The sequence below is a fragment of the Colobus angolensis genome, unplaced genomic scaffold, assembly GCF_000951035.1.
Source record: "Colobus angolensis palliatus isolate OR3802 unplaced genomic scaffold, Cang.pa_1.0 Scaffold79, whole genome shotgun sequence".
Taxonomy (NCBI): domain Eukaryota; kingdom Metazoa; phylum Chordata; class Mammalia; order Primates; family Cercopithecidae; genus Colobus; species Colobus angolensis.
Genome location: NW_012121709.1, coordinates 8,045,882 through 8,067,226, shown reverse-complemented (window position 1 = coordinate 8,067,226; position 21,345 = coordinate 8,045,882). Strand labels below are relative to the sequence as shown.

At 47.5% G+C, this 21,345-nt stretch overlaps 2 protein-coding genes across 3 annotated transcripts in view; one reads left to right on the top strand and one right to left on the bottom strand.

Annotated features, from left to right (window-relative positions):
• Positions 1-1,593, top strand: part of CIT (citron rho-interacting serine/threonine kinase) — a 189,095-nt gene extending 187,502 nt beyond the window's left edge. The window contains exon 47 of the mRNA XM_011928724.1: positions 1,112-1,593. Coding sequence (XP_011784114.1) covers positions 1,112-1,135 — 24 coding nt within the window. The 3' untranslated portion in view covers positions 1,136-1,593. The remainder of the gene's footprint in view (positions 1-1,111) is intronic.
• Positions 1,594-7,725: 6,132 nt separating this feature from the next.
• On the bottom strand, positions 7,726-20,933 carry PRKAB1 (protein kinase, AMP-activated, beta 1 non-catalytic subunit). 2 transcript variants are annotated; one of them, XM_011928723.1, is made up of 8 exons: positions 20,646-20,827; positions 20,275-20,442; positions 16,557-16,720; positions 14,970-15,063; positions 14,574-14,688; positions 12,345-12,478; positions 9,351-9,419; positions 7,726-9,105 (listed from the first exon to the last, which is right to left on the bottom strand). In XM_011928723.1, the coding sequence occupies exons 2-8, from the start codon at positions 20,431-20,433 to the stop codon at positions 9,028-9,030; spliced, it is 813 nt and encodes a 270-aa protein (XP_011784113.1). In that variant the 5' UTR covers positions 20,434-20,442; positions 20,646-20,827; the 3' UTR covers positions 7,726-9,027. The 2 variants fall into 2 exon arrangements, with proteins under 2 accessions (XP_011784113.1, XP_011784112.1); XM_011928722.1 differs by having other exon boundaries at positions 20,275-20,933.
• Positions 20,934-21,345: the final 412 nt, after the last annotated feature.

Here is a 21,345-nt window from a genome sequence, read left to right as displayed (position 1 = left end):
GTCTTGCTGTGTTACCTAGGCTGGAGTGCAGTGGTGTGATTATAGCTCACAGCAACCTGGAACTTCCAGGCTCAAGCGATCCTCTCACTTCAGCCTCCTGAGTAGTTGGGAATATGGGCTGTAGCTACCATGTCTGGCTTTTTCCCCCACTTTTTTTTTGTTTTTGTTTTTGTTTTTGGTTGTTTTAGAGTCACAGTCTTACTGTGTTGCCCAGGCTGGAGTGCAGTGGCATGATCATAGCTCACCACGGTGTTGAACTCCTGGGCTCAAGTGATCCTCCAGCCTCAGCCTCCTGAATAGCTGGAACTACAGGCTTAAGCCACCATCTGTCTAATTCCCACCCCCACCCCCCTTTTTATTTTTTTTAGAGACAGAACGTCGCTATGTGCCCAGGCTGGTCTTGGACTCCTAAGCTCAAGCAGTCCTCGCACCTTGGCCTCCCAAAATGCTGGGATTACAGGCGTGAGTCACCACGCTCGGCCCACTCATGTGTATATATAAATGGTTTTTCTGGAAGGCTACACAGAAAAGTGTTCATGGTGGTTGCCTTCCAGAAGAACTTTGAGCTTTTATAAATGTTTAAATCATGTGCATGAATGATCTGTGTAATTCTTAGGTTCGTGATCGAGGAGAGGGATAGGTGTTGAAGACCAGGGGCTCCCCCCGGCAGGGGATGGCTCAAGTGCTTGGTGCCTCCTCAGCAGGCTAAGCAGGCCGAGGAGCCACCTTTCTGCCATTTGGGGCTGATTTTCTGGGTGGCATTCTCCTTCTGATGCCATGTGCAGTTCACCTGCTGGTAAAGAAAGAAGGAAACACCATCCATGTGGCTTCTCATCCCTCCCAATTGACTGATGAAACTGTGTATGTGCGTGTGTGTGCGTTAACATGCTTACAGCAACACAGGGACACACGCGGCTTTCGGATTTTCCAGTGAGTTTCACTCCCTGGCTTTCCCAGGCTCTGGAGCGGGTGCTGCCCTGCGGAGCACTCACTGCTAACTGCTGAAGGGGATAGCCCAGGGGCTGCAGATTCCCATCTGCATCGTGCAAGGTGAGCACAGCAACTTCTGGCCTCGGATGGCTAACACTCCTCCTCCTCATTTCACTCCTAGGTCTGGGACCAGTCTTCAGTATAAATCTCAGCCAGAAAAACCAACTCCTCATCTCGATCTGTAGGAAACACCAAACACACCATGGAACTCTGCTGATGGGGACCCAAGCGCCCACGTTCTCAGCCACCCTCTGGCTCAGTGGGGCCCAGACCCACCTCGGCACGGACACCCCTGTCTCCAGGAGAGGCAGGTGGCTGAGGCTCTTCGGAGCTGTCAGGCCCGGTGCCTGCCCTGGGCACCTCCCTGCAGCCATCTCTTTGCACTTTGTTACTCTTTCAAAGCATTCACAAACTTTTGTACCTAGCTCTAGCCTGTACCAGTTAGTTCATCAAAGGAAACCAACCGGGATACTAACTACGACGTGGTTAGAATCCTAATTAGCTACTTTAAAATCCTAGGATTGGTTGGTTTTTCTTTTTTTTTTCTTTGTTTCTTTCTTTTTTAAGACAACAGAATTCTTAATAGATTTGAATAGCAACGTATTTCCTGTTGTAGTCATTTTTAGCTAGATCACATCATCAGGTCTTTGCTACCGAGGCGTAGTATAGAAGAGTCCCGGTCAGTTGGCCAACCTCCCGCAGTCACGTAGGTTCATCCTTGTTCCTGTTCATTCTCATAGATGGCCCTGCTTTCCCCAGGGTGACATCATAGCCAAATGTTTACTGTTTTCATTGCCTTTTATGGCCTTGACGACTTCCCCTCCCACCAGCTGAGAATGTACGGAGGTCATCGGGCCTCAGCTCGGAGGCAGTGACTTGAGGTCATCGGGCCTCAGCTTGGAGGCAGTGACTTGGGGCCAAGGGACCTCAAGACGCTTTCCTTCCCCGCCCCCCAGCGTCATCTCCCCAGCCTGCTGTTCCCGCTTGCCATGTAGCTTTGGCCAGGAAAGCATGCAATAGACTTGCTCGGAGCCCAGCACTCCTGGGTCTCGGGGTCGGGGAGGGGACGGGGGCACCCACCTCCTGTCTGTGACGGTGTGGTGTTCCCCACTGTGGGATGGGAAAGAGGCCCGTCGGGAGTTCTGCATGGCGGTTTACTGCATGTGCTGCCCCCTTGGGTTGCTCTGCCAATGTATTAATACCATCCCATAGCTCCTGCCGAATCGAGACCCTCTGACGACTTGCCGACTAACTGGCCACCACAAGCTGCAGTCTGTAGCACTGAACAAACAAAAAAAACAAAACGCTCAAGCCTTACGACCAGAGAAGGATTTCAGCAAACCACCACCTCCCACTCAGTGTCCCCTCCGAACTTCACACTTCCCTGCCTGCCGAGGATGACTCTGTTCACACCCAATCCAGCGCGGTTCTACCCCACGAAACTGTGACTTCCCAAATGAGCCTTTCCCTAGGGCTAGGGGACCTGAGACCAGGAAGTGTGAGAAAGCAGCCGCAGCTCAACTCTTCCAGCTCCGCCCGGGTTGGGAAGTCCTTAGGTGCAGTGCGGCTCCCACTGGGTCTCCGGACCCTCCTGTTAGAGTACGAAATTCCTGGCAACTGGTATAGAACCAACCTAGAGGCTTTGCAGTTGGCAAGCTAACTCGCGGCCTTATTTCTGCCTTTAATCTCCCACAAGGCATCTGTTGCTTTGGGTCCTCCACGACTCTTAGGCCCGCCTCAACAACCCAGGCACCTCCTAGGTAGGCTCAAAGGTAGACCCGTTTCCACCGCAGCAGGTGAACACGACCGTGTTTTCAACCATGTGTCCACAGTTCCGATCCCTTTCCAGATCGCAACCTGGCCTGCATCCCAGCTCCTTCCTGCTCATGTCCTAACCTAAGTGCTTTCTTGTTTGAAATGCCTACAAACCTCCGTGTGGTAGCTCCTTTGGCAAATGTCCTGCTGTCGCGTTTCATGTGTTGCTTGGAGTCTGTGGGGTCGTACTCCCTCCCCTCCCGTCCCCAGGGCAGATTTGATTGAATGTTTGCTGAAGTTTTTGTCTCTTGGTCCACAGTATTTGGAAAGGTCACTGAAAATTGGTCTTTCAGTCTTGGCATTTCATTTAGGATCTCCATGAGAAATGGGCTTCCTGAGGCCTGAAAATGTATATTGTGTGTCTCATCTGTGAACTGCTTCCTGCTATATAGAACTAGCTCAAAAGACTGTACATATTTACAAGAAACTTTATATTCGTAAAAAAAAAAAAAAGAGGAAATTGAATTGGTTTCTACTTTTTTATTGTAAAAGGTGCATTTTTCAACACTTCCTTTGGTTTCAATGGTGGTAGCTGTGGACAGCCATCTTCACTGGAGGGTGGGGAGCCCCGTGAGACCACCAAGATGCCAGCAGGAAATATCGTAACACGAAATTGCCGTCAAAAGCTTATTAGCATCAATCAAGATTCTAGGTCTCCAAAAGTACAGGCTTTTTCTTCATTATCTTTTTTATTCAGAACGAGGAAGAGAACACAAGGAATGATTCAAGATCCACCTTGAGAGGAATGAACTTTGTTGTTGAACAATTAGTGAAATAAAGCAATGATCTAAAAATGTGTGCTTTAGTGCATTGACCTCTTCTTTTTTTGAGAGACTATGAAAGAAAAACTAACACCAGCGTGTCAGTGTAGGTGTATTATCGTGGACGGGACCTTCTTTACGTTGCAGGGAGGGTTTTCCTCTGGAGTGGGCTAGAGGAAGCCACGTGGTGGTTAGGTCACAGTGCTATCCTGGAGTTAAGCAATTGGCGGCATTCTCTGCCAAGAGTGTGACATTGTGGAAATTCGGTCAGTACTTCCAGTGAACCATGAATTGGCTATTAAGGTCATATTATAGGACTGCAGAGCTGGAAAGCTCTTTAAGCTGTCACAAAGGCCATTTGGAAAGGATGACTCAAGAACGGATTACCCACTTCCATAATCAGCTAACCAGGAACAGGTCAGCTCAAGATTTCTTTCAACTATTATGATAAGGCCAACTACAATTTAATAATGTAGATTTCTTTGTAGGGAAGAATTCAAATTAAAGGTAATTAAAAATGAAAATAGTCCCATTTTTAACTAGATGAACTTTTGCAGTCTGCAAGATACATTTTTTCTCATTCTTTAGTTTGTTAGTATAAACTTGCTCCATCCAGACAAACAAGGGTTTTGGCAAATGGTGATGTTTTTGTTTTCATGGCTCCTGTGGGTTGCAGTCTTTGAATTTTTGTTTTCTAATGAAGTCGTCTGACCACGGTCAAAATTGGACTCACAGAGTCGTATCGGTCATTCATTGCTTGTGATGGGACCCACAGATGCAGTTCTGTTCTTTTTGATGTTACTGTTGGGCATGAAAATCCACCACAAGGTCATAATTATAAGAATGAAAATAATTCAGAAGCTGAAGCAGTGAAATGTGGAACCTTTCTTTCCTTGTAGCATTAGGAAAACGTCTGTTAAATATTTCAGCGATTGTCCTGAGAATTGTGGGAGGCCACAGAAAACTTCCAAAGCTAAGTCAACATAGTTTGATTTCAAAAGGAAGTGCCAAGGAAAAGTGTTTGAACCCGAAGGAACAGCCTGAAAGAAACAACCCATTCCGCAGCCACACCGCAAAATGAGGCCTAACCCTTCGTGCTGGCCACGCCTGTTTCATAAGCACAAAATTAGATGTCATGTTTTCTGCACTTACAACTTAATTGTCACCAGACTAAAGAGGTTGATTGCATAGCAAATTCCATAACCATGTAACTTGAGGATTTGGCGGGTTAGACCAAAAGAGATAATTTTGCTTAACAGGACTGCCTTCAGAATTGGACCTCTTGAATGTGATTTGCTGTAGAAAACATTCGTGGGGGCCAGCTCAGCTTCCATTCTCAGAATTCACTGGCTTGTTCCACTGGTTCTAAGCCGTGGGGAGATTTTGCTTCCCTCCTCCCAGAGGACATTTGACAATGCCTGGAGACATTTTTGGTTGTCACAACTGGGGGTACCACTGGTATCCAATGGGTGGAGGTCAGAGATGCTGCTTAACATCCTGCAATGCAAAGGACAGCCCCCCACTGTAAAGCAGGCCCAAAGCCTCAGTAGTGCCAAGGCTGAGAAACCTTGGTCTGTTCTAGTTTTAGTCCCATGTCTTCCTTGGCAATTTAAATACTGCTAATGATGTCTAAAGCATGTAGACCGTGGCTCTAGGCCTACAGTGTTATATGAGAAAAATAGTTTCTCATGTGCCCAGTCAAATGCTGAAGCTGTTTCCTAAAGCTGGGAAGGGTGGGGGTAGTGGAAATAGAGTCCAGTGTTGATCACTTTGTTTTCCCTTGAGTCTGTTAATGATGAACGGAACTCTATTTACCCTAGAGGGATTGTTAGAGGTAGATGAAAAAACCTTGAAAATGACTTTATTACTCTGCATAACTCAGGCTGTGTTTCAGAGAGCCACAAAAAAGGAAACATAAAATCGACCAAGGGTATACACATCTTGGCCTGTTCTCACCGGCCAGTGAGTATTTCAGATGGGCTGGGTGAATTCACTCTAGCGGGAGGGAGCAGTTAAGAGCTGGCATTCTCATCTGGGGAAAGGCCCTCTAGTTGTGTGAAAGACAAGACAATGTAGTTGTGGGAGCCAACCCTGAGGGCAGAGCCCAGTGGCTGGGGTCCCAGAAACAGGGCTCCGGCTGCTGCTCCAGCTTTTGGGATCTTCTCCAAATGTCTGACTCACTACAGTGACGATGACTCTTAGGAGGCCCCTGTGGATGTTTTTACAATTCTAATAGGGATGACTGGGATTTTAGAAGAAACGTGTATGTATCTACAACTTCCGTGTTTTCTCCTGAAGACAATTATAGTTGGCATACCAGGGCAGAAGGCTCTAGTTTGTTTCTCCACTAATTTGCTGGTCAAGAGAAGTGCTGAAGCTTTATTCCTCAGAAACTTTATGATTTGATGAGTAGTCCATGTCTTGGGTCTTCATCAATTCATTCAAACCATTTGTAAACATTGGTGGAGGTCTTAGCCCATTCAGTGCTGCTTTAACAAAATACCTGAGAGTGGGCAATTTATAAAGAACAAAAATTCATTTGCTCAGAGTTCTGGAGGCTGGGAAGTCCAAGATTAAGGCATGGGCAGATTTGCTTGTCTAGTGAGGGCTACTCTCTGCTTCCAAGATGGCGCCTTGTGCTTGGGTCCTCTGGGAGAAAAGCTGCGTGTCCTCATGTGGCAGAAAGTGCCAGGGCACATGAGCTGAATGCTGTCTGGAGCCTCTTTGATAAGAACCTTAATTTCATTCATGAGAAGAGGGGCTCTCATGACCTAATCTTTTTAAAGGCCCTACCTCTTAGTACTATTGCCCTGGGGACATCTGAATTTTGAAGGTGACATAATAGCAGAGGAGGATCAGATATGGGAAGTAAATGCTTGAAAGTGAAATTGTGCTCATACAGAAGGAACTGAATTAAAATGAAATTTTGTTCTTTCCTAGAATGGCTCGTTCAGTCTCTGACCCTCAGCCATATAGATCGTATCATGATGTTCCAGGTTTTTTCTCTCAGCCTTAGGAGCCTTTGAGATTTCCTAATTGAGCTAGTCGAGGTACAGGCACAATTTTCTTGTCTGGCTTTTTGACTTCCTGCTTGGGGCCCTGGCCCTGCAATACTGATTTACATTTTAGTAATTTTTAGGCTTTAATTTGGCTCTATAAATTCACCTGTGTATCAGTTTCTAGAGGGAAAAATATATCTTCATTGAAAAGCAATTTGAGTTACGCTTTAACTAACTGTAAGTCCTCACCCATAAAGGAAATGCTAATGGAGAAAGGATTACTTGGGCATAGGACACAATTTGACATGGTTTTGCCCCTGCGATTTGGGCAAAACAAGGTCTCCTTTTCCACCTTTGTAAAATCACCATTAACCTTTTAGCTTCTTGGGTATGCAGGCTTTCACTTGGTGGGCAGCCTTTCCGACTATCATGTGCTTTTTAAAGAAAATGAAATCCTTTGAATATACACACACGTGTTGTCTCTGACCATGTCCTCGTTTTGCGTCTCCTCCATCTCAGCAGTGACCTCACCTGGAAGTTCCCTGTGGCCCCAGTGCTTGGAGAGCTCACGGGGTGACTGGCTCCAGTACACTAGTCTTATTTTACATAGCATTTTCAGCTTGGGTTTTCTGCACCAGTGGGTAGAGCTCATTAGCATGCTTTCCTGCTAAATTTAAAATGTTCCCCGATAACCTGAGAAGAAAAGGCTTAAAGGGACACCCAGAACCTTCCACCTTTTTGGAGGAAGGACATAGCCTCTTTTAGTGGATGAAAACAGCTGACTCCACAAACGTCCTGGTATCTCACACACCGCGGTCACGATCCCAGGCTGTCCTGTAGGGCTTGTTTAGGAGCAAAAGGAAACAAACCCTGTAGCCTGGGGACACCACCCACTTGCCGAAGCCAGGGGCCTCTGCTGTTACCCTTCTTCAGCTTTCCCTTGTGACTCGAGCTGTTCAGAGGGGCTCAGTTATAGGGGTCCCTTAACAGGCTTCCAAACTGTGTGAATGGGTGGGTCACAGGAATGGTTCTCAGGCCTGGGCAGCTGGAGTAGCCCTGTCCACTCAGAGCCACAAGAATGGTACTGAAACGCAACTCTGGAAGAGTTCCAGTCTCTTCTCCAAGGGACTGAATAAAATCAGAGCTCCTCCAGGCACATGTCCAATTATTTTTACAAAGTTTTATTGAAACTTGTACATCAAGGTGACAGTAATTCAGTTTTGAAAACAGTTAACAAAAAAAGGGTACCCCCAAACTCAGGTATACCAAGTAAATACTGGAACCCAGGGAGCTCACTCCTCCCTCTCCCGCCAGGAACAAAGGGTGTAACAGGAGCTTCCGCTGACTCACAGGAACCTGGGATAGTGGGCACATCTGTGGCGACTCCTGGGAAACTGAGCTGCGTGTAAAGAAGTCTGCTTTGGTCCAAAGGACATCTTCCTGACCCAAACTCAGAAGGCTGCTGTCAAGTTCTACATTCCTTTCAGAATCAGCAGCAGCAACTGCTGCCGTCTTGCTTGCTAACTAGGGGCAGAGGTCCTGAGCAAGGTGCCACGGGACCTTGTAAAATCACACTGTGTTGATTTTACAGGGAGGAGGATAGAGTGCCTCAAGTTTTCACGGTTAACACCGTCATCTATTATGACTGAAATAAAAAGCTGGACGACCTGCCAGCTAACTGGTCGGTCCTCAGGATCATCCAGCTGAATGGAGAAATCCGGCAGCAGGTTGAGAGGTCTGTTCTGAGAACAGATTATTGCTGAGCAGAGTTCATATGACTTCTAGTCGTGGTGACTTAAAAAATTGCCTTAAGGCTGCACAGCCAGCCACCTCTGCTTACAAAGAGTACTTAGTGCACGCGACTGTAAGAAACAATTGTAAAACTTCATCTAGAAATCAGACAGCTTCTAATTTCTATAGAAATGACACCTCCCTGGAGCCGAGAGACAATCTATTGCTGCTTTTGAAGGAGAGGCAAGACCAACGCTGTACTTAGTTCCACAGCCAGGCCTCAACACGGACAAGTGGCTGTCCTTAAAAACACACAGACGACTGGAAACGATGTGTGGCTTCAGTCCCTGTTTCCCAGAATTTTACTGGCAAAGGAGTTAGCGTTCATTTTTGGCTTAAGAAGAATTGAGAATGCGGGTTTAGAGCTGCACCTGGCCTCATGCACCGAGGGGCCAGGGCTGCAGGTACTCTGCCGCCCCTCCCTCTTTTCTTGGCCTTGATGAGTCCCCGAGGCTCAAAGCCATAGGGGTGCCAGGAGGACTGTCACAGACTGAGGTGCTGCAGGAGCTGCTCTGCCTGGACAAACCTTTAAGGAGGACCAGGGCAAGTATGAAATGTCTTCTGAAGAGTGTGAAATGAGCAATGTACAGTCCGTCCCCTCTCGGGGAAAGCATGCACGCGTGGAGCCTGGTGGTGCACTGTCTCCTGGGCTACCATCGGCCCCCAGCTCTTCATATGGGCTTGTATAACAAGGTGGTGACATACTTCTTCTTGTACCGGTGGGTTGCGCTGAGCACCATCACTCCATCCTAAGGAACAAGGTGGAAATGATCAAAGGCTGGACTAAGGGGTTCAAGCCTCAGAGTACATGAAAATCATTAAGGGCTTCATAAAACCACAAATTCCTGGGCCATCTTCAGAACCTGAGCCTGAGGGCCTGTGTCAGACCCTGGAAGCCGCCCTTTCAGTCACTCCCCCAGGTCATTCCACTGCTGGGGGTCCTCAGAGCACACACTGGGCAACACAGCTCTCACGGGGACAGACATGTCATTACCTTGATCGACAGCGCGTACAGGTGGTTCAGCATGACGTGATTGGGCTCAGGGAGCAAAGCTGGATCACACTGTGAGGGAACAAAGGCAGCGGTGAGCCATTTGGGATTTGGAAACCAAGATTCTCCCCTTTATTTCACAGCGCCAGATATCAAAGGACAGGAGGCGGCGCTGCTCGGGCCGACCTCTCCTCCCAAGTCAGGCAGTGCAAGGGCTTGTCCAGGACAACAGGTGAGATGAAGGTCACGCCTTCTGACCTGAAGGGAGCTCCCTGCATGCCTGCTGGAGGCATCGGTGTGTGTCTCTGGCCAGGCATTTACCCCGGCCTCTTTGAAGTGTAGGCCATGGCCCTGTCCTCTTATGGAGGGAGGGGCAGGAAGAAAGCGGCTGTCTGTTGAAAGAACTTTCAGAGAACACAGGAAGAGACCGTCTGCACTAAACGCTCCTGAGCAATGGATTCGAAACTTGCATCTGTAAGACTCAGACAATAACCTGAAGAATGAAACGGATACCTGGGCAAGACACCACTACTCTGGAAAAGTTCCCACCGGGCTGGCACTCAGAACTGCCCGCCGCGCCTTCCTATGTTTTAAGAGAAGCCAGAAACTGGGATTTATTTTTTCACTGTATACCCCCAACTTTTATAAATGCAATTCAAAAGGAAAAGTGTAGAACAACTGCTGTAGGCTTAGGATCCCAGACGCTGGGCCAATCATTGTGTCAACAAATACTCAGCAAGCTCCTGCTGGGAGGCCGTTCAGGGTGGCTGCTGAGAGCACCAACTACCGGCCACCCTGATGTGAATGCTGGCTCAGCCAGTTACTGTGTGAACTTGAGGTGTTTTTTAAAAAACCAATTTCAAAGATTGACAGATAAAATTATGTATATTTACCATGTACAATATGTTGTTTTGAAATATGGATATGTTGTGGAATGGCTAAATCAAGCTCATTAACACACGCATCACATGCTTACCATTTTTTTGTGGTGAGAACACTTAAAAGCTACTTTTAGTGCAGTGCTGATGGGCATGTAAATTAGTACAACCATTATGGAAAATGGTATGAAGGTTCCTCAAAAATCGTAACTAAAATTACCACATCATCTAGCAATCCTACTATAGGGTAGATACTTCAAGGAAATGAAATCAGCACGTCAGAGATATCTGTACTCCCACGTTCACCGCAGCTCTATTCATAATAGCCAAGACGTGGAATCAACGCAGGTGTCCACCAGTGGAGGAATGGATCAAGAAATGAGGTACCGACACACAATGGAGATGGAGTACTGCTGAGCCTTAAAGGAATCCTGTCATTTGTGACAGCATGGATAAACCTGGAGGACATTTAAGTGAAATAAGCCAGGCACAGAAAGACAAATCCCATATGATGTCACTTATGTGGAATCCAAAAAAGTCAAATTCACAGAAGTAGAGAGTGGAGTGGTGGTTGCCAGCAGCTAGGAGTGGCGGGGGTAGGGAGATGCTGGTCAAAGAATATAACATTTCAGTTAGACAGGAGGAGTAAGTTCAAGAGATCGTCTGTGCAACACGGTGACTATTAATAACCATGTATTACATTCCTGAAAATCTCTAAGGGAGTAGATGGTAAGTGTTCTCCCTACTTCTCTGTGCTTGTTTCCCCATCCCTAAAATGGGGGTAATAACAGCACCTACTTCACATGGTTGTTGTGAGGCTTAAATACATGAAAAGCACTTAAGATTAGTTTGGGGCAAAATAAATGTTAACCCTTTAGTAATGACAACTGTAACCACAGTTTACATTAGAGCTTGGTGCTACCTTGGACAGATGGGTCCTGACATTCTCACATTCCCAGCCCCCTGGGCCACTCTCAGCTGGTCTATTCCCAGCAGCAGTCTCCATCAGAGAAGATGGCTAGTGATGCCTCCCTTTTCTAGAAAAAACAAAACCTTACTAGCTTAGGAGGGCACTGAAAGTCATCTAACCCACCAACCTTTGTAAAGTTAGAGCTAAGGGAAGCAGTGTCGACTAAGTGCTTCTAAGGCAGAAGCTACATGTCCTTGAAACTCTTCACCTGTGGCCTATTTGAGACTGTTGCCAACTCAGTGCTGGAAAGACGGCGGGTCCTGCTTACCACTGGCCTCTTCTGGGCCTGTACCAGGATGGCCACCCAGCTGCAGGGGCACTCCCAGCACAGGAGGTGACCTGAGAAAGGCAAGTCCTGTTGGCGTAGGGTAACAAGCACTGAGACCCTGTCCTGGCAGCCCGGCAGGGACCGCTGTAGGGCGCCCGCACGTGTACACGTTCCTTCCTCATCCCGGCACACGTGCCCTCCACTTCAGGGTGGGGTGTTCAGTAGCAGCATGGTCACTTTAAGTGCCTCATAAACAGCGTCTCTGATGAGGTAGCTTGGGCCAAGCTGAATTCCTGGATTCCTAAGAATGATGACTGTGCCATACGTTCCAGAGCTAGGTGGACTGCGCGGGCAATCCAGGTTACGAGGGACAGAAAAGAGAATCACAACAGAATTGGCTGTTCTTCAGGATCCAGGACGACACACGCTTCTTTTCTGCAGGTAATAATTTCCCGGAGGAGGAATGTGTGTTACCTACATATCCCAAATTTTGATCCAGGAGTACAGATATTTCTAAAAGCAATTTAATGATTAAAACTAGATTCTAAAATGTGGGGGCCAGAGCATGAGTTCCAGTACGTAGCTTACTAAGAAGGGATGGAATTACAGTTTGTCATGAAATTTAAATGGAACAGGGCTCAGGCTGAAGCAGGAGTGAAGGACAAGGAAGAAAAGCACAGAAAGGCTTTGTAAGACCAGGCGGCGGCCACACGGAACCTCTTGCTATCAGCCCATCCCCACAGCAGAGGTGAACGGCACAGTTCACACAAGGAGGCGACATGAGCTTGCTCACCTGCTGCTTTGCAAAAGGTGGACACAGGAAAGAAAGCAACTGAACATGACCCATGGAGGACGGTCCAGGCAGACGCCCACCTACTTACGGAAATCCCTGTGTCCTTGTTTAGGATGACCTGGAGGAGATGCGGGGGGAGAATGGGTGGCGCCCGAAAGCGCTCTTCGGGTTTGCAGACGTAGGGCTCCTGATGGTAGGGTCCCGGCGGGGAGCTGGACAGCTCTGTTGGGAGATGGTAACAGGACATTTACTTGGAAAATCAGGCATTCTAGCAGCAGCCTTATTTATGTTGTCAACATCTCGTCTTCCTTGTCTCTTGTTCCCTCAATGCAGATTTACGTTCTCTTGAAGGATGCACTGGTTCCAAGAGTGCAGAACAGAGAGGAGAAAACCCTTTTGGAATCTGGGTGACTGGATACAACTCAGTAGTCAACTCGCATGCCCTAGCGGAAGACGGGGCCCAGCCACTGAGTCTGGGTCAGATCACAAGGAGGCTGTTCTCGATAACTTAATCCCGCATGCACGGCAGAATAATACTTCCTTCTCCCTTCAGGCTGGGCTGGCAAAACCACAAAGAAGCTGGAGACTAAGTGAGGATTAAGTGGCTAAGTCCAAGTTATGGGCACCACCAGCCGCAATACAATGGAAGATAAGGCAGGCTGTTTAGACAGAGGCAGTGGAGAAAACAGGTTAAACGAGGCATATTTCAAAACGGGGGGTGGGGATTGAAAGCCCAATTTCTAATGGCTCTTTCACTCCATTACACTCGAGTTCCTTCCAAACTCTTGCTTGAGTATCTGGATTATTCAGATACACTGAGAAGCTTCTACAAGAGCAAGATTTCATAATGCTAGAACAGCTGGATAGTGACGTTTGGCCAGCCAGAAGGTACCAAGCCATCATCCAAAGAATGCATGGGATGATTCTGGTCGCCAGATCCTGGGGCTGGTCCAGAGAAAATCTGCTATGCCCCAGCTCTGCCAATTCCCTCAATGTCATTTTTTAGGGGCCAAGCCCCTTTTATGTGACCCAACCATATTACAGCAAGAAATTGAGAAAAGCATTAAGTGCAGAAAACTGAGCCATAAGGAGTAAATGACATTTTGAGGAAGTAAGTGTTGAAATAGAAGTCTGTCGAGAACGTGGAATTAGCTGCTTAACAGTGAGGGGTCTGTTTTCTTTCCCTAGGTGGAAACTTGACTAGAAAGCTTGTAAGTGGTCTAAAATTACATGTACCAGTAAGTTACACATTTTGGAGGATATCTGGGCACACTTCCTCCATTCCCTGATTCCCAACTATCTGCAAAAAAACTACATTATCTCTAAAAGACTAACTATCCAGATAAAAGCACACTGAATTTGATTTCCAAGTCCTGCTCAACCAACTGTCACCCACAGTGAGCCCACTGTGGTCATTTCACCACTGTGATTTCTGAACTGGTAACGAGAAATCCTGATGGCAGAACTTCCAGGCCCAACTAGACAATGACGAAGAACTGTCAGCTGAACGGAATCTGTTTTCTTAGTGCGCCAGATGTTCTTCTGGGGCATCTTTCCACTGCCTCCTTCAGGGTCCAGGAATTGTTAAGCTCCCGCCTCCAAGAAGGGGAAATGTGGTTGGCACCAACACCTCAGATCGCAACCCTCCTCCCCCTGAACTGTACGAATCATGTTCCAGGTAGTTTCTTCCTGTGGGGCTTGGATGGAAAGCAATTTACTAAAACCTCGATGCCTGAAACGCTCTTAGAAGATGGGGAAGTTTTACTGGGTCTGTATTTCTGTACCAAATAGCTTCCCATCAAGGAGAGCTGCACTGTGCAGGCTGTTTCCCGTGGGGAGCCGCCTCCTCCCCGAAGGGATTCTGACAAGGTACCAATGTGCCACACAAGTGACCGCTAAGGTCACTGAGGTGTCCCTTTACCACCGTCAGGCTGAAATGCTTCGGACACCACAAGTGGGATGAGACACAGGCTTCCCCAGCCCTGGGCTGTCACTGACCCAGTGCGACCCTCCAGGGCCTCTTCAGCCCTGCCCTTGGCACGAGATCAACCTATGGTTCCATTTCCGCTGTCTGCTTTCTGTGGCCAAGGAGACCTACTGAATACCTGAGACGACCAGGGAAATGACTTATAGCTCGCTTAGGGCTAAATTTCAACAACCTGACAGTTAGGAATTAACTTCTGTGGCCTTTAAGGAGGGGCGCCACGAACGCCTATCTGGGCAGCTTCAGCTCAAGAGAGGCAAGAGGAACAAGAGTATTTCTAGACTGTACAGCCCCCACCTGCACGCATGTGGTATAAAATAACTGTGTTCATACCAGACACATCGGAGCACTTTTGGGAATCCACCATTAAAGCATCAAATACTTCAAAGTCAGTTTTCTTCACTTGAATGATGTTGTTAACTGTGCCAAGCTGGCTGGTTACTATGGGCTGGGAAGAGACAGACAGGCAGAAATCATAACGTGGAAGGTCTGCGGAGTTATTCTTCAGAGGACTTGGAGCTCCGGGCTGGAAGGCCTCATCTCCTGGCTAGCCACCCTGCTCATCTTGGTCAAGTATGCCACTGTCTGACAGTTACTGCTGCTATCCAGCTCTGCCACACACAGGAACTTTTACTAGCTCGGCAAAGGGACCTGGCGGCAGTCCCTTGGGAAGGTGATTTGTTTGGATTGTGCGGGCGCCCAGAGGACCAGAGGTGGGAGGAAGAGTACCTCGGAAGGGTCGTGGGTCCACTGACCATCCACAAAGAACTTGTACTGATGCTCTCCTTCCGGCAGATCCAGGATGGCTACAAAGTTATTGTGGCTGCGAGGAAAAAGGAAGCAGAGGAATTCAGTGGGGTGGGCTGCCTCCTGAGCTTACTTGCCAAACCAGCTACAGAACAAAAAAAACGTTTCCACATAAAACCAAGAGTTCAGCTGCAGGAGAACAAACATGTTTAGCCCATTTAGACAATTCAGCATAATGATCTCAATCTGGAAAGGCTATAAGGAAGCAGCAGTGTGACACACTTTCCTGAAAACTCACCTTGCTCAAATACCAGGAAACCACATCCCTAACGTTAAAAGGTCAACAGTCAGGCATTTGTGCTTCTCAAGCTAGTAAAGGCTCCTGGATGCCAAGGAGGATAACACCACAAGATAAACAGCAAGCTGCCTCATTTTACCCTTTGTCACTTTGCCTTGGGCAGGAGAAGGGATCAACTGAATAGGAAGCTCAAATGTTGTCTAAAGAGACTTGCCTAACAACTGAAAACCACACTCTGGAGGAGCCCTTTCATTGGGTTGTTTTGTCCTGACTTGAACTGACTTGTGACTGCTGTGCTGAGTGCCTCCCTCCTTCTCCAATGGAACCGCTGGAAAGCAGGCAGCCCCTGACAATAGGCCTGACGCTTTCTCCCTCATTTTATCAGGAATACTCACTAAAGGTGTTCTCTCACTGACACCTTAAGACAGCAAGTCCATGCTGGGGTTCCTGATAAAATGTCTTACTATAATCCTTGCTAATGATGCCTACATAGTATGTATTTTTTTCTTTTTGGAGACAAAGTCTTGCTCTGTTGTCCAGGCTGGAGTGCAGTGGTGCAACCACTGCTCACTACAGTACTGACGTCTCAGGCTCAAACAATCCTCCCATCTCAGCCTCCTGAGTAGCTGGGGCTACAGGTGCACACCACCATGCCCGGCCAATTTTTATTTTTTTTGTAGAAATGGGGGTCTCACTATGTTGCCCAGGCTGGTCTTGAACTCCTAGCCTCAAGCAATCCTCCTGCCTCGGCCTCCAAAAGTGCTGGGATTATAGGCATGAGCCACCACGCCCAGCCAACATGTACTCTTCAAACAAAGTATTACACAGAGTCAAAGTTAGATGAACCCTCAGAGATCATCTGGTCCAATATTCCCTCTTTACAGAAAGGAACGCTGAGGCTCAGGTGTTAGGCCATGTCAGCATGGCCAATGTGGGCTCAAATGTGGGTTTCTAAGATTCCCAGGCCAGTGCCCCCTTACTGCATTAAGAATAGATTTTTGTGTTTCTGTGGAAAAGTCCTGACTGAACAGATAGGTGAGGATCTGAAGTGAAAGATGTCTGTGAAACAGAAATAGTCTCTTTCTTCTGTACTCTAAAGCTAGAGACCACTAAGGTTTAACATTTGAACCTTAAGACTTATTAAGCAAAATTATTTTTCCACTAGCCATCCATTTTATAGAAACATCCGTTTCCTATTCTCCCACAGAGATGTTTCAGAAAGAAGAGAATTTATGTTAAGACAAATAAGTGAACACTCCCCAGGCAATTACCTTCTGGTGAGGGGAAGTTTACTCCAGTTGTTGAAAGACCCAGATAAGTAAACTTCCTTTCCGCCCCCCGTCCACCGAAACACAGTTGGCCGAGCCTGGGCGGGGGCTTTATCATTCACTTCCAGATCATGCTGCCAGGCCAGGAATTCCTCCTTCTCCGGTGCCTAGAAGCAGAGCAGTTTACTCAGAGAGCCATAAGCGAGCTCCCTACAACAGACAATATTGACAATTTATTCTTTTTTTTTTTTTTGAGGCGGAGTCTCGCTCTGTCGCCGGGACTGGAGTGCAGTGGCCAGATCTCAGCTCACTGCAAGCTCCGCCTCCCGGGTTCACGCCATTCTCCTGCCTCAGCCTCCGGAGTAGCTGGGACTACAGGCGCCCGCCACCTCGCCCGGCTAGTTTTTGTATTTTTAGTAGAGACAGGGTTTCACCGTGTTAGCCAGGATGGTCTCGATCTCCTGACCTCGTGATCCGCCCGTCTCGGCCTCCCAAAGTGCTGGGATTACAGGCTTGAGCCACCGCGCCCGGCCTGACAATTTATTCTAAAGAGGCAGCTGTTACTACCTAGGTTCATAGGATTGGAAACTTACTAGTGGTGCCTCAGTTTCCCTGCCTGCAAAACAGAAATATATTTTTTAAGGTTGTGGTGAAGACTGAGACAGTCCATGTAAGTGCTCTGCATAGTGTCTGACACAGTGAGTGCTTGCTAATTAGCTTTGTTGTCATTAAAGAGGTTGACATCAAAATTCTAGGAGAAGGTATAAAACCCACTTGGAAGGGGCAACTATGAATCCAAGACTAGCTTAATAAATGTCATGTTCCTTCCTTCATTAAGCAAGATTTGAAGTACACTCATGTGCACGATGTCTTAGTCAACGATGGACTGTATATATGGTAGTCCCATAAGATTACACCATATTTTGGTTGTATCTTTTCTATGTTTAGATATATTTAAACACACAATTCCTTAAATACACTTGTGGAATAAGTGTCTACAGTATTCAGTAGAACAACATTCTATACAGGTTTACAGCCCATGAGCAGTAGGTTACACCGTACAGACTGGGTGATACGGTTTGGCTCCTCGTCCCCACCCAAATCTCACCTTAAATTGTAATCCCCATAATGCCCACGTGTCAAGGGCAGGGCCCGGGGGAGGTAATCGATCATGGGGGCGGTTTCCCCCATGCTGTTCTGACAGTGAGTGAATCTCATGAGATGTGATGGTTTTATAAGCGTCTGGCATTTCCCTTGCTTGCTCTCATTTTCTCTTCTGCTGCCCTGTGAAGAGGCGCCTTCTACCACGATTGTAAGTTTCCTAAGGCCTCCCCAGCTATGCGGAACTGAGTCAATTAAACTTCTTTTCTTGATAAATTACCCAGTCTCGGGTATGTCTACATAGAGCATGACACTGGACTAGCAGACTAGGTTTGTGTAAGTATACTCTACGATGTCCACACAATGATAAAATCACCTAATCATGTACTTCTCAGAACATGTTCCTGTCATTAAGTGATGTATGACTGTACATGAAAATTTAAGAGGAACAATTCTAGAGCTGTCAACCTGAAAATGGGCAAATTCAGATTTTGAGGATGGGGAAAAACTGCTCACAAAGTTCTATCTAGGGACTGGGGAATAAAGCAAGACAAAGACTGAACCCTCATTAGGATAAATGATAACCTCCAGTGTGGTAAGTTCCACATAACTGAGGTATTCCAGAATAAAAAACTCATCCAACTCTACCTGGATGACATATGTAGTCATGCACCTTTTAGATTTTTTTCCTAGTCAGGAGCCAAAGACTTAAAAAGAGCAGAGGGTTCTGGCTGGAAAAGACTCTTTAGGGAGTTAAGCAGGCTTCTAGCCCCCTCATTTCAAATACCTCAGCTTATCCAAATGATGCCTGCATTCTCTGAATTCTACATGATCTACTTATTAAATAACAAACAGACTGGAATCACTTCACACTAAGAATAACTATACCCAAAATAGCTCACTAGTGTAATTAAAAGAATTCACAACTTTTTTGGTATCTGGGGATTTCAGTAACTTCTAATGAAGTGAGAACGGACGATGCTTGAAATCATTCCCCATAGATTATGTGTGTGCTCAACATTTCCTGGAGGAGTTTTGGAATAGTAAAAGAACAAATACTTCTTGAAGAAAGTAGTTTTGATTCTTTTGGTGTCTTAAATAGCCTTCTTGGGACCAGGACCAAAATTACTTCCTGGGGAAAGGATGTCAAGTCATTAGAGAAACATGATTCTAAAGTTCACTTTGGACACAGCTCTTCAAGAATGCAACAAATTCAGAAAGCAAGTTCAAACCACAGGTTGCAGGCCCACATAAAAGCAGGCTCCTTGTAGTTAGGCTCGAAACAGATCCAAAAGGTGTGAGATGTGATCACCTCGCTCAAAATGAGGACAAACACAGATGGAATGAGTTGCCAGGCAATTAAATGGATGATGATTAACATGAACTTGGATACTAACAGGTATGTTGGGCAGAGGGCAGCTTTATCTTTCCTAAACCTACTTTGTTCCATGAAACAATCAGTTCCTTTCGGACATAACACATAAATACCATTAAGTGTCCTTGGACTGAACCCTGAGGCTGGAAATATCCACCATATGAAGGTGGTTAACAGCAGTGTGGCTGAAGCAGGAGTCAAGTCACCTGAGCTTTTGATGAATTTAAACAGGCTGCAGCAGGAAGAAAAATGTTTGCACTGGCCTACTTAAGCGCGATTAAGTCATATTTAAACAACACTAGAGGGAAGTTCAGTAGCTGCTGGCTGCCTCCTTCAAACAGACCCTCACTACCCACTGACCTCTGTAAGTCCAAAGACTTTTCTATGTATGCTTTAAAAAAAAAAAAGCAGGGTGAGGCTGGGCGTGGTGGCTCATGTTTATAATCCCAGCACTTTGGGCGGCCCACGCGGGAGGATCGCTTGAGGTCAACGGTTCAAGACCAACCTGGGCAACATGGTGAAACCGAACCTCTACCAGAAATACACAAAATTAGCCGGGCATGGTGGCGCACGCCTGCAGTCCCAGCTACTCGGGAGGCTGAGGCAGGATGGCTTGAGCCCAGGAGACGAAGGTTGCAGTGCGCCGACATTGTGCTACTGCCCTCCAGCCTGGGCAAGAGAGCGAGACTCCGTCTCAAAATAAATAAATAATAAGTAGGGTGAATCAAGTGTTGGGCAGAACTAAACACCTCTGGCAACCGCCGTCAGCTGTTCCGCTCAACTTTCAGCTTGTGTATGTACCTGGTTTGCCTCCAAAATGGATAATAAACTCCCAAACTAACTTTTACAAAAGCTCCAGTTTGTGTAAAGGTGATGGAATTTGTCTCAAAGCGGTGAAATTAATTACACCTAAGAGATAAAGCAGAAGCTGGGTTCAATTACTGTTAGCTCGACTCTGAATTAATTAACAATTTGAAACTGTCCCAGAGCTGCTTTCTCCTTAATGATGTTAAACGAAGTGAGCGCCTCCTCCCTCAGGGTGACTTTCTCATATTGGTAATTAGACTTAGGTTCCTGGACCGCTAAGAGGACTCTTACAGGACCATCTGGCTTTTAAGTGCACCGGGTAGTACCACCTCCCTCCCCGTTCTGGCGGTTTTCGAAAAGATGTGACAGTAATCTAGTGGAGGGTTTCTCTCCTCAACATTAGTCAAGGGGAATCGGATTCCTGCACACCGCTCGCACCTTGATTTCCTCGGAGTGGAAGAGGTCGGCGTCTTCGGGGCTGTCCATCAGGATCTTGGGCCTGTCCCCGTCCTTGGTGCCCCCGGAGCTGTCCCTCCGGGGCGTCTTATGGCCACCATGCCGCTCCAGCGCGGCGCGCTCACTGCTCGTGTTGCCCATGATGGGGGTCTGCGGGGACACTGGGAAGCCGGACGGATTCTCACTGCAGGAAAGGGACCCTGTGCAAGGGACTCCTGGAACCGCGGGTCCCAAGGAGCCTGCGGAAGGGAATCGGAGCGCCGGGATACCACGCCCCTCGGCCTCGGGCTCGGGCCGGGAGCCAGTTCTAGCCGAGTCAGCAGCGTTGCTGAGTTCTCGCAATGGCGCTTTACCCGCCCAGGCAAGCTACGGCGAGAACGCAAGGAGCGCGAAAACAAACCGACACTTTCCCAACTGCTCCACCACCCCTCAGCGACTTCCGCTTCCGGCGACTCCTTAAGTCGGCCCGGCCTAGAGCGTGGAGGTGGCGGCGGCCGGCTAAACGCGCGAGGCTATCTAGATTCCATTTCCGCTTCCGGTCTTGAGCGGTGCGGTAACAGGTGCCCCGAGGCTGTCTCTGCAGGCCTCGGAGCGCGCAGTCGCAGTCGGCAGCCGGCCGCTCAGGGCCCGGCCCAGGACGAGGTGCTGCCGAGTGCCGGCAGGGGGCACCCCAGCACGCCGGCAACCTGAGCCGTTCAAGCGCTGGGCTGAATAATGCCATTTAGATATCTTTGCCCACTTCTAGTTGATTCTACACTCTACAGCCAGAGGGATCTTTCTAAAATGCAAATCTGATTCAGAAACTCCTCTTCTTAAAGCCCTTTTAATGCACGCGCTCTCACGCTTTACAGTGCATTAGATCAACCTGGAGCGCTTGTTAAATGCAGCCCGCACTGCAGACCTGCAGAGAATCAAGAATTCTGAAGATTAGAGTCGGGGGTACAGGCAGTCTTGCAGGTATTTGAGAAAATGGCAGACCATAAGATCTCTGGAAATTTTTTATGTCTAGTAGGTTGGGGGTTGTAAAATGCTGGAGTTATTAGTGTATTTTTA